This window comes from Rhinopithecus roxellana, chromosome 15 (assembly GCF_007565055.1).
Source record: "Rhinopithecus roxellana isolate Shanxi Qingling chromosome 15, ASM756505v1, whole genome shotgun sequence".
Lineage (NCBI taxonomy): Eukaryota > Metazoa > Chordata > Mammalia > Primates > Cercopithecidae > Rhinopithecus > Rhinopithecus roxellana.
Genome location: NC_044563.1, coordinates 97,172,021 through 97,185,309, shown reverse-complemented (window position 1 = coordinate 97,185,309; position 13,289 = coordinate 97,172,021). Strand labels below are relative to the sequence as shown.

General features: G+C 38.8%; 1 protein-coding gene across 1 annotated transcript in view; it reads left to right on the top strand.

Annotated features, from left to right (window-relative positions):
* PIK3C2A (phosphatidylinositol-4-phosphate 3-kinase catalytic subunit type 2 alpha) overlaps positions 1–13,289 on the top strand; it is a 123,867-nt gene that overhangs the window by 106,820 nt on the left and 3,758 nt on the right. Inside the window, exons 24-32 of the mRNA XM_030917962.1 lie at positions 1,788–1,957; positions 2,881–3,037; positions 4,369–4,478; positions 7,085–7,292; positions 10,121–10,245; positions 12,237–12,354; positions 12,445–12,517; positions 12,857–12,966; positions 13,054–13,179. Of these exons, the coding sequence (XP_030773822.1) occupies positions 1,788–1,957; positions 2,881–3,037; positions 4,369–4,478; positions 7,085–7,292; positions 10,121–10,245; positions 12,237–12,354; positions 12,445–12,517; positions 12,857–12,966; positions 13,054–13,179 (1,197 nt within the window). The remainder of the gene's footprint in view (positions 1–1,787; positions 1,958–2,880; positions 3,038–4,368; positions 4,479–7,084; positions 7,293–10,120; positions 10,246–12,236; positions 12,355–12,444; positions 12,518–12,856; positions 12,967–13,053; positions 13,180–13,289) is intronic.

The following is a 13,289-nucleotide window of genomic DNA, read 5'->3' as shown; positions in this document are numbered from 1 at the left end:
CGGGTTCACACCATTCTCCTGCCTCAGCCTCCCGAGTAGCTGGGACTACAAGCACCCGCCACCACGCCCAGCCAATTTTTTGTATTTTTAGTAGAGACGAGGTTTCACTGTGTTAGCCAGGATGGTCTCAATCTCCAGACTTCGTGATCCGCCCGCCTCGTCTCCCAAAGTGCTGGGATTACAGGCATGAGCCACCGCACCCAACCTATGCAAATTATTTACCATCTTTGTGCCTCAGTGACCTCTGCTATAAAGTATTGTATATATTATGGTATTATAGCCTATACTATGACTGTAAACATAAGCATTGAGATTTTTGTGAAAATTAAATGACTTAATGTGTATGAAGCACTGCATAATGAAAGTTGTGTAATTGATAGCTCTTATTATTGGAAACATCAATTTTCTGTTTTGCTATTATTTAGAATTACATATGAGGAAAGGGCAATTTTTCAGGACATAAGCCCTCTAATGATCCTAACTTGGCCTAAGGAAGACCCAAGAAAACTGAGTGATGATGTAGGAAGACTCCTGTTTTAATGTCATGGAGCTGCCTATTTTATGTTTCATTAATGGATCACCTTTATAGACATACACGTGCCATCTGTTGACCTACAAAGCTAATGCAGGGGAATTTTGACCTTTGTTAGATCTTTTAAACTGTGAGATCACTCCCTTTTCATACTTCTTTGTGGTCTGGGGAAAAAAAGCAGTGCAGCAGAAGCCAGTACTTGTTTTAGTAATGTTGGCCCTTTTGTGATTCCTGGTAAGGAAATAATTGCCAAGTAGCATACATTAAGCATCTTTTATGAATTTGGCTTTTTAATGTGATTTAATTAGTAAGAGGGAATATAACTTAGTGAAGTCATATTGCCTGGATTTGAATCCTCACTCTGCTACTTAATAATCTTGGGCAAACAACCTCTCTGTTTCAGTTTTCCATCTGTACAATAGTTATAATGATAGTACCGAAGTCATTGATTGATGTGAGATTCTTCTAAATATGTTAATGTATATACACACACATACACACAGAGAAGTGCCTGGTTTGTGCTAAATGCTGTATAAACATTTGCTGTTATCATTGGTAATGATTTCTGGGAAATTAACTACATGGGCAAGTCAGGCCAAATGAATGTACCACTCAGAAATACATTATTTTGTATAAATAAGCTAAATACACATTCTTTGTATTAAAGAGAAACCTCATTGTGTATGTCTTGCTGTATCCTTCTATGTGATATTATATTAGTAATTTTAATAATCCCCAGGAGAGGGAGTACTTGAGATGACACACAGGAAATCACCACATGGGAAACAAACACATTACTTGTATTCTTGGATGTTTTCAGATATAAACTGATTTTCCTTACACATGTCTTCCCTGCAGGCAGAGGAAAAAAAAGCAAAAATCTTCTATCCATCGTGTTTGTGGAATCCTGCACCTCCCCGATTCTAAGCAGCAGAGTCAGTGAGGTGCAGGATTCCACAAACAGGACGCTTAAAAGCTGTTCAAAGGCAGCATGTACCTAAGTAGGGACTGGTAGGGATCCTAGACTTTTAAAAGAGAAAAGCTAGCGAAGGGGCAGTAACCACCCTTAGAAGACTGTTTTTGTTTTTGAAATATGAAAAGATTGGCTTTTATTACTATATCCCAGTTTGTATGCTATTGAGATAGTGGATTACAATAGTGTTTTTAAAGAGTGATAAATTACTTTAATACTTATAAACTCTGCCTCCTTTAAAAATAATCCATTTTCTAAAATAATTGTATATGTTTTTTATAGGCTTCAGAGAACTTTATCTATTCCTGTGCTGGATGCTGTGTAGCCACCTATGTTTTAGGCATCTGTGATCGACACAATGACAATATAATGCTTCGAAGCACGGGACACATGTTTCACATTGACTTTGGAAAGTTTTTGGGACATGCACAGATGTTTGGCAGCTTCAAAAGGTATAATGTTATTATTGCTGTTGCCAAAGAAATGAGGCACTTCTTATTTCACAAATTAATGTTTGTCTCAAGCTTTGCCTTTTGCTTTCTGCGTTTTGCCTTGTGGCTCCATTTGAACGTAACGGGATGAAAAAGGCCCAAAGATGTGACCTTACCTGGTAGACGAGAATGTGTGTAAGTGTGTATAAACTTTGTTGTTGTTATTGTTGTTTTTCGTTGTTGTTGTTTTGTTTTTTTGGTTTTCTTTAAGAGTCTTGCTCTGTTGCCCAGGCTGGAGTGCAATGGTGCGATCTCGGCTCACTGCAAGCTCCGCCTCCCGGGTTCATGCCATTCTCCTGCCTGCAGGAGTAGCTGGGACTACAGGCGCCCGCCACCATGCCCAGCTAATTTTTTTGTATTTTTAGTAGAGATGGGGTTTCACTGTGTTAGCCAGGATGGTCTCGATCTCCTGACCTTGTGATCCACCCACCTCAGCCTCCCAAAGTGCTGGAATTACAGGCCTGAGCCACCACGCCCGGCTAAACTTTGTTGAAATGAATTAAAGTACATATATATTTTTTTATCTAGTTAGCAGTAACTCTTAGGAAGAAATGGTTTCTTGGATATATAACAGCAGTAAGTAGTTTTCTATGTTTGTAACTACTGTCTGATCTCTCTTTGGGTATGTGGATTTATAAATATCACCTTATTTTCATATATAACGAAATTTCGTACATAAGTTCTCTCTAAATAATGAGATTATTATGCGATAGCTTTCTTGAAAATGTTATTTTAAAGAATTATGGAAATTCAAAAGTGTGTGGTATTAAGTTTCGTAGTTAGAAATGGCTGTACCTCAGATAGCTTAGTTTAATAATCATGTAATAGCACTATTGGAGTATCTTCTGTAAATAATATTTTGTATGTACTTTCATTTTAAATAGGGATCGGGCTCCTTTTGTGCTGACCTCTGATATGGCATATGTCATTAATGGGGGTGAAAAGCCCACCATTCGTTTTCAGTTGTTTGTGGACCTCTGCTGTCAGGCCTACAACTTGATAAGAAAGCAGACAAACCTTTTTCTTAACCTCCTTTCACTGGTAACTATTCTTTATAAGCACTTAATTAGTTTTATGTTAATGCATCTATGTTTCAATACCTAAAAAAGATTATTTTGTGATTTTGGAATAAAATTTGCTGTAGTCACAAATGTCAGATACATTATTGCTCAAATATTTTAAACTTACTGCCATGTGAAATAAGCCAGACACAAGAGGACCTACTGTCTGACTCTGTTTGTATAAAATACAAAAAATAAGTCAGTAGAGTGGCTCCCCTTGGGATGGAAAGTATTAGTAACTGGACCCCAAGACAGGCATCTGAGATGCTAATGAATGTTTTGTGTATTAATATGGGTATGAATTGTGAACATTAACTCAGCTGTACAATGAAGATTTCTGTACTTTCCTCGGTATATATTATAGTTAAGTAAAAAGTAAAAAACACAAACCCACTATGATTATTGTGACTAAATTGATACGGTAATAAACAGAAGGCTACAATTATCTTAAGTGAAATAACTCAGAAAGTTAAATATTGCGTGTTCTCACTTAAAAGTGGAAGTTAAATGATATGTATACATGGACATAAAGAGTGGAATAATAGACACTTGGAGACTTGGGAGGGTAGGAAGGGGGATGGCGGATGGGAGATGAGAAGAAGTGGGTACAGTGTATGCTATTCAAGTGATGCACTAAAAGCCCAGACTATACCACTATGTGATATATATATGTACCAAAACTGTACTTGTACGCCCTAAATCTATAAAAGTAAAAACAGTGGCCTAGGCCAGGCATGGTGGCTCATGCCTGTAATCCCAGCACTTTGGGAAGCTAAGGCAGGCAGATTGCTTGAGGTCAGGAGTTCGAGACCAGCCTGGCCAACATGGCGAAACCCCATCTCTATCAAAAATACAAAAAAAAAAAAAAAAAAAGTTTGCCAGGTGTGGTGGTGCATACCTGTGATCCAGCTACTCAGGAGGCTGAGGCATGAGAATTGCTTAAACCTGGGAGGCAGAGGATGCAGTGAGCCAAGATCGCATCACTGCACTCTAGTCTGGGCGACAGAGTGAGACCCTGCTCCCTTCCTCCCCACTTCCCCAAAGAAAGAGCCTAGACAAAAGGAGATCTGGATCTCACAGGTTTAATCCTATAAACTGGGTTTGTGACCACCAACAAATTGCTTGACTTCCTTGGCATCCATTTCCTTATTTGTAAGATAATCACCTAGGTCCCCAATACACTAATGAATCCCTCAGGACTGATGGTTTTTGTTTGCTTTAGTTCTGATTACTTGAGCAGCCCACAGGAAGGAGTGAGGAACAAATTTTTTAAAAAATTTAACTCACAGAACTTTTTGTTTTCTTCTACAGATGATTCCTTCAGGGTTACCAGAACTTACAAGTATTCAGGATTTGAAATATGTTAGAGATGCACTTCAACCCCAAACTACAGATGCGGAAGCTACAATTTTCTTTACTAGGTAAAGCATATTTAAGTGTATTGCAGAAGGAACATAAAATTTTGTTTGATTTGTTTTACCTTAGTTTAAACAAATGCTATTTATCAAAATTCTGATTTATAGGAACAAATTCTGATTCACAGTAATTGCACATAGTAGGCTGTCAAAAGTTTATTTGCTAATAAATGCAAAGGATTTGCAATAATATTTTTAAAAATATACTTATTTTTCTCAAAATATCTCAAAGTTTATTTAATATGTAATTTCAATGATAAAAACATTTTTCTACAGTGCCATGTACCATCTTTTTTTTTATTTTGAGACTGAGTCTTGCTGTTTCATCCAGGCTAGAGTGCAGTGGCGTAGTCTCAGTTCACTGCAGCCTCTGCTTCCTGGGTTCAAGCGATTCTCCTGCCTTAGCCTCCTGAATACCTGGGACTACAGGCACATGCACCACTACACCACTAAGCCCAGCTAATTAAAGTCTCTTTCTAAAATGTTATCTGTACTAATCTATTTTTCAGGATTTTGTCTTAACAATTTCCATGGAGACCTTTGGTGTTTTTAATCCAGCAAACCCTGGTCACTACTCCAAGTAAACTATTATATGGCATAGTACTTGAAACACATATACCAATGACTGGTACTTGAATTTGTTATTGCTTTAAAAACAGATCTTGCGGCCAGGCGCAGTGGCTCACGCCTATAATCCCAGCACTTTGGGAGGTCGAAGCAGGCTGATCACCTGAGGTCGGGAGTTCAGGACCATCCTGACCAACATGGAGAAGCCTAGTCTGTACTAAAAATACAAAATTAGCTGGGCATAGTGGTGCATGCCTGTAATCCCAGCTACTCAGGAGACTGAGGCAGGAGAATCGCTTGAACCTGGGAGATGGAGGTTTTGGTGAGCCGAGATTGCGCCATTGCACTCTAGCCTGGGCAACAAAAGCGAAACTCTGTCTCAAAAAAAAAACAAAAAAAAACAAAAACAGATCTTCTTGACAAATATGTTCTAAAGGTCTGGTGATCAGGCTGGTTACTGACTACTGCTGCCACATCATCACAATACCTTAGCAGGGAGGGGTACCTGAGCTCATGTTCTTTTCTCTCCTTTTTCTCTTGCCTTCTTCCTCTCAGTGGAGAAGAGGTATAAAACACTGACTGGACTTACCTAGTCTCAAGAGTCTGGGTTGAAATGATTTAAAGGAAGCTGACTTTTGTATAGCCTTCCAAACTAATCCTGAAAATTTAGGTATTGATTGGTTTTCTTTTGCTTTGTTTTTTAAAAGAGATTCATTGGCTCCCCTGGGCAAAACTACAAAGCAGGCATGTATTCGCCTGCCTGCTCAGACTTCCATAACAAAATACTATAGACTGGTGGCTTAAACAACAGATATTTATTTTCTCACAGTTCTGGAGTCTAGGAGGTCCAAAATCAAGGTGCCAGCTGATTACATTACTGTTGAGGGCTCCCTTGCCAGATTGCAGATGGCCACCTTCACAATGTGTCCTCACATGGTAGGGAGAGCTAGCTCTCTCATCTTTTCTTAGAAGGACACTCCTATTGGATTAGGGCTCTACTGTTTATGACCTCATTTAACCTTAATTACTTCCATAAAGGCCCTATCTCTAAATACAGTTGCAGTGTTGGTTGGGGCTTCAACATATGAATTTGAGGGAACACAAACATTCCGTCCATAGTGGGGTAAAAGCCTGTGTTTGAGATTCTCTTACTTTTCTTTTTGAATATCCTTCTTTCTAGCTTCCTTAACCTTGTTTCTGAGACTTGTTTCCTTTGCTTGCCTAAAATGTTCTTTCCAGACCTACTTTCCAAACTCTCCATCCTGTCAAAACTTCTTTTTCCAACTGAATGAAAATATGATTACCTGAAGGAGTCTGACATGGAATTCTACAATTCTACTGTTCGATAGGAGAGGATTTTTAAAATTTGGATTACTTTGTGGGTTTTTTTTTTTTTGGAGACAATCTCATTCCGCCACCCAGTCTGGAGTACAGTGGCGCAATCTCAGCCCACTGCAACCTCTTGCCTCTTGGGTTCAAGCAATTCTCCTGCCTCAGCCTCTTGAGTAGCTGGGATTATAGGTGCATACCACCACACCTGGCTAATTTTTCTATTTTTAGTAGAGACAGGGTTTTGCCATGTTGACCAGGCTGGTCTCGAACTCCTGGCCTCAAGTGATCCGCTCCCCTTGGCCTCCCAAAGTGCTGGGATTATAGGCGTGAGCCACCATGCCCGGCCCTTGGATTACTTTCTTTCCCACCTATTTGTCATCTTTCTCCTTTATTAAAAGGGAATAAATTAATAAAGTCATCTTTTTAGCATTATACCAATCGTCATCTATCAATAATAGCTCTTTAATTAGTCTTGGGGATCCTACAGGGTTCAAGAAAACCAAGCATGAATTCTTTCTTGGGCTAAATTATTTTGTTGGGGTGAGATGTATTTTAACAAATCTTTGGCCTATAGAACAAAGGGAATCCTTGGCAAAGTGACAATCTGCTTAATATTTTTAAAGGAATGAAAGTGGTTTTTGTCATTTATTATGTTGAAAGAATTTATTATGTGTTCTCATTTACTGTTAACAAATTTTCTGATTACTTTGTAGGCTTATTGAATCAAGTTTGGGAAGCATTGCCACAAAGTTTAACTTCTTCATTCATAACCTTGCTCAGCTTCGTTTTTCTGGTCTTCCTTCTAATGATGAGCCCATCCTTTCATTTTCACCTAAAACATACTCCTTTAGACAAGATGGTCGAATCAAGGAAGTCTCTGTTTTCACATATCATAAGAAATACAACCCAGATAAACATTATGTAAGTTTGATTTCAATATTTATAAACAATCATGCATGTATTGTTGTTGCCCTTTCTACTTCCTTTGCTGACTCTGTTGAAGTTCCAAGCATTTGTTCTATTCATGCTTGTTTCTTCCATGAGTGGTCCATAAATAAGTAAATGTACTTGAAGCATCCCTAACTTTTTTGTATTTAATTCTTGCTATATTTACTTCAAACAATAAGGATGGAGTGATATTCTGTCTTTTAGAGACAAGGCTATAAGAATGGTGCAATTCTGCTTTTTCTCATTCTTCAATTTTTAAATTTTTTATTTATTTGGTTTTTTTGTTCATTCTTCAGTTTTTTTTACATTTCAAAGGTAAAGTGTGCTTGTTGTACAAATTCAATCAATACAGAATTATATAAAGTAAAAAGTCAAAGTTCCTATTCCACTCTCTGATACAAAACACACACACACGTTGTCTTTGAACAGAAACAGGAACTTCAGCGTGCTTTTTCCCCTTCGAGACTATAAGCGTTATCTTTTTTGTTGTTACTTTTCACCCTTGTGCTAACTTTTTTGTTAGATAATACTTTCCAGAACTGCCAGTTTTTAAATTTTTGGCAAATTGATAATCTTTAAAAAGCTGTTTTACTACTGTTTTAATTTTCATCTATTCTGTTAATAAATTTTAGTATCTTTTTGTATGTTTATTAAGTTATCTTAACACCATTTTATTGCATAGTCCATTCTTTTCCCAATATATACTACTACCTTTAAGTTTATGTATATGTATCTCTAAATTTGTTTCTGGCCTTCTATAGATAGATCCTACTTGGCACCAGTATTATATTCTTTAAAGTATTGTAACTTTATAAAAGTCCGGGTACAATGGCTCACGCCTATAATCCCAGCACTTTAGGAGCCTGAGGCAGGTGGATACCTTAGGTCAGGAGTTCGAGAGCAGCCTGGCCAACATGGTGAAACCCCATCTCTACTAAAAATATGAAAATTAGCTGGATGTGGTGGCATGTGCCTGTAGTCCCAGCTACTTGGGAGGCTGAGGCAGGAGAATCGCTTGAACCCGGGAGGCGGAGGTTGCAGTGAGCCAATATTGTGCCATTGTACTACAGCCTGGGTAACAGAGCAAGACGCTCTATAAAAAAAAAAAAAAGTTTAAATAGCCAGCAAAATAAGTTTTCCTTCACCACTGCTCCCCCCCACCCCACCCCCGTAAACCTTTTGCCTTTTTTTAAAACTATTTATTTATTTATATTTTATTTTATTTTGAGACAGAGTCTCACTCTGTTGCCCAGGCTGGAGTGCAATGGCACGATCTCGGCTCCTGAAACCCGTGCCTCCCAGGTTCAAGCAGTTCTCATGCCTCAGCTCCTGAGTAGCTAGCTGGGACAACAGGCATGCACCAGCATGCCCAGCTAATTTTTGTATTTTTAGTAGAGATGGGGTTTCACCATGTTGCCCAGGCACATGGCCAGGTGAATTCCTGGCCCTAAGTGATCCACTCATTTCAGCCTCCCAAAGTTCTGAGATTACAGGCGTGAGCCACCATGCCTGGACTATTTTATTTATTTATTTATTTATTTATTTATTTATTTATTTATTTATTATTTATTTATTTATTTATTTTTGCAATGGAGTCTCACTCTGTCGCCCAGGCTTGAGTGCAGAGGTGTGATCTCGGCTGACTGCAAGCTCTGCCTCCCAGGTTCATGCTATTTTCCTGCCTCAGCCTCCCAAGTAGCTGGGACTACAGGCGCCCATCACCACACCCTGACTAACTTTTTTTTTTTTTTTTTTAGTAGAGATGGGGTTTCACCGTGTTAGCCAGGATGGTCTCGATCTCCTGACCTCATGATGCACCCGCCTCGGTCTCCCAGAGTGCTGGGATTACAGGCATGAACCACTGCGCCTGGCCACCTGGACTATTTTTATTTTTACTTTTTGAGAAACGGTCTCGATCCGTTACCCTTGCTGGAGTGCAGTGATGCAATCTTGGCTCATTTGGCTGGCTTGGCTCACTGTAGCCTTGACACCTGGGCTGAGTTGATCCTCCCACGTTAGCTATCCAAGTAGCTGGGGCTACAGGCATGTGCCACCACAGCTGGCTAAGTTTTATATTTTTTATAGAAATAGAACTTTACTATGTTGCACAGGCTGGTCTCTAACTCCAGGGCTGAAGTGATCCTCTCACCTTGGCCCCTCAAAGTGCTAGGATTATAGGCATGAGCAACCATGCCCAGCTTACACTTTTAAGTTCTAGTTTATATATCTTAGGATGGTTATGATCACTCTTAAAATGTAGTTAGATGTGCTATAAATACAATGACTTGTATTTGCTTTTTCCTATTGTTGACATATATATTACCAAGATAAAAGTACTTGAACTACATATAACAATTAAGCTATAAATTTCTTTTCTGTCAGGAAAGGAGGTTTTATTGCTTCTTGGTCTTTTAGCTAAGATCAATATAGGAAAGAAGTTTTTTTTTTTTTGTTTTTTTGACACGGAGTCTCACTCTGTTGCTCAGGCTAGAGTACAGTGGTGCCATCTCGGTTCACTGCAACCTCTGCCTCCTAGGTTCAAGCGATTTGCCTGCCTCAGCCTCCCAAGTAACTGGGATTACAGGCACGCACCACCATGCCCAGCTAATTTTTGTATTTTTAGTAGAGACATGCGTGCTTTTACTGTGTTGGCCAGGCTGGTCTCAAACTCCTGACCTCAGCTGATCCACCCACCTTGGCCTCCCAAAGTGCTGGGATTACAGGCATGAGCCACCGTGCCCGGCCTAGAAAGGAGGTTTTAAATACAAATTTTATGTGTTTATGGTGTGATTTCTTTTCAGATTTATGTAGTCCGAATTTTGAGGGAAGGGCAGATTGAACCATCATTTGTCTTCCGAACATTTGACGAATTTCAGGAACTTCACAATAAACTCAGTATTATTTTTCCACTTTGGAAGTTACCAGGGTATGTATCCATCCTTGTACATTAATCCTTTTTGTAGGAAACAACTTGTTATCAAATGTAGGTGGAAAGCTTTGTGTTAACACTTAGTAAGATATTATCGGCCATGTGTGGCTTATTTTCCTTTGTATCACAAGGACTTAATACAAAAGTAGACATAAACAAGGAACTGTAAGTTTTTGTTGAATGAATAAATGATCAGGATGTTAAAATATGAGATTTTCTAGACTTCTAACTTTTGTTGAGCTTTAACTTTGCTGTCTCTACCATAGTAAGCAACACAAGATAGTAATTTGGTATCTTGGTTTTGAAAAAAGTCATATGTGGCCACGCATAGTGGCTCACACACTTATAATCCCAGCACTTTCGGAGGCAGAGGTGGGGAGATAGCTTGAGTCCAGGAGTTCGAGACTGGCCTGGGCACCATGGCGAAACCCTATCTCTATAAAAAATACAAAAATTAGCTGGGCTGGTGGCACATGTCTGAAGTCCCAGCTACTCGGGAGGCTGAAGTGAAAGGATTGATAGATACTAGGATGTTGAGGTTGCAGTGAGCCAAGATCACATCACTGCACTACAGCCTGGGCGACACAGTGAGACCCTCTCTCAAAAAAAAAAAAAAAAAAAAGTCATATGCTAAATCAGTGCAGAAATAATCTATCATGGGCCATACTGAGCCCCTCTGATAAACAAACTGAAGCATGGCCATGTGCAGTGGCTCAAGCCTGTAATCCCAGCATTTTGGGAGGCTGAGGTGGGCAGATCACGAGGTCAAGAGATCAAGACCATTCTGGCTAACACGATGAAACACCATCTCTCCTAAAAAATACAAAAAATTAGCCAGGCGTGGTGGCAAGCGCCTGTAATGCCAGCTACTCAGGAGGCTGAGGCAGGAGAATGACATGACCCAGGAGGTGGAGCTTGCAGTGAGCTGAGATCTCGCCACTGCACTCCAGCCTGGGCAACAGAGTGAGACTCCGTCTCAAAAACAGTAAATAACTGAAGCAAACACCATCAAGACTGTCAATCAAAATCTTAGTTTTGTATCGGATACCCTAAGTCTTCAGTTTTAACGTAGCTCAATGACCAGTAGATTTCCTGTGTCGAGTTGTTCATGTTTTCTTCAGACTAGATTTCAAAAGTAAGGAGGAAGTGAAGTGGGTATTAGAGTTTGTTTCCATGTACAGTTTCATTTTTCCACTGCTACCAAAATAAGTGGAATTAAGATTATCCTTTCAGCACCTTAGGCCTTACGTTATTATTTGTGGATTTTACTGGTATATATAATAGTTATGGCTGATTGAGTAGTGATTTTTTTTTTTTTTAGGGATCAGATCTGGATAAAATATTTGAGTGATTAAACTTGAGAAGAAATAGTAGAAAATAAGTATTAGGTAGGTGCAAAAGCAATTGCGTTTTTTGCCATTACTTTTAATGTCAAAAACCACAGTTACTTTTGCACCAAGCTAATAATAAATATAGGAAATCAACATATACCTTTTCAACCAATGCTCATCAAAGGATAATGTGTAACTAAATGATGTCATCTCCAATACTTTGAAGAGAAATCACAAAAAATTACTTATTTTATTTTATTTTGAGATGGAGTCTTGCTCTGTCACCCAGGCTGGAGTGTAAGGAATCTTGGCTCACTGCAACTTCCACTTCCCAGGTTCAAGTGATTCTTCTGCCTCAGCCTCCCAAGTAGCTGGGATTATTGGCATCTGATTATAGGCATCAGCACGCTAATTTTTGTATTTTTAGTAGAGACAGGGTTTCATCGTGTTGGCCAACCTGGTTTCACACTCCTGACCTTAAGTGATCCACCTGCCTTGGCCTCCCAAAGGCCATGAGCTACCATGCCTGGCCACAAAATATTACTGTATAATGGATTAAGACTACTTTGTCTTTAAGTGTATATATAAAAAAAAGTGTATTTCTAAAGAAATATTGTACTTATTCAAATCCCACTTGTTTTTGTTTTTCTTTTGTAGCTTTCCTAATAAGATGGTTCTAGGAAGAACACACATAAAAGATGTAGCAGCCAAAAGGAAAATTGAGTTAAACAGTTACTTACAGAGTTTGATGAATGCTTCAACGGATGTAGCAGAGGTAACCTTACTAAATGAGAAGTAATAACATCTTATACCTTTTGTGTTACATAATATTTAAACCAATGAATTGTTTTCTCTTTATTCTTAGTGTGATCTTGTTTGTACTTTCTTCCACCCTTTACTTCGTGATGAGAAAGCTGAAGGAATAGCTAGGTCTGCAGGTGAGATTATTTTTTTTCTCTTTATTGGTAACTCATGATCTGCAAGTCTATAACTGCTCAATGAATGTGGTAGAATGACAGCAGGCTTACTAGCTGTAGTCTGAGAATGGGAGGAGAGTATTCTTTCTAAGCCAGTCTATTTCTGAATAAATATAACTTTCCTAATAGATGTGATTACTAAAGAAGTATAAATCAATGACCTCCCAGGTTGTTTACTCCTTTTTCCCCTCCCTTCTGTCTGCCCTACATGTGACAGTCTTGAAAATACAGCAAAATCCTTTTACTGCAGCTTGAACCACTACAACAGATAAATAAAGATGAAAATATTTGTATTTTCAGATGCAGGTTCCTTCAGTCCTACTGCAGGCCAAATAGGAGGAGCTGTGAAATTATCCATCTCTTACCGAAATGGTACTCTTTTCATCATGGTGATGCATATCAAAGATCTTGTGAGTGATTACAAAGAATGATGGTTATAGAGGAAACCCTTACCTTGGTAGGAAGCATTACTATTAAGGGACTGCTTTTCTTTTTAGGTTACTGAAGATGGAGCTGACCCAAATCCGTATGTCAAAACATACCTACTTCCAGATAACCACAAAACATCCAAACGTAAAACCAAAATTTCACGAAAAACGAGGAATCCGACATTCAATGAAATGGTAAGTTAAAATCATTTCTCTAAGTTTTTTTTTTTTTTTTTTTTTCATTTTTAAGTTCTGAGGTACGTGAGCAGGATATGCAGGTTTGTTACATAGTTAAATGTACCATC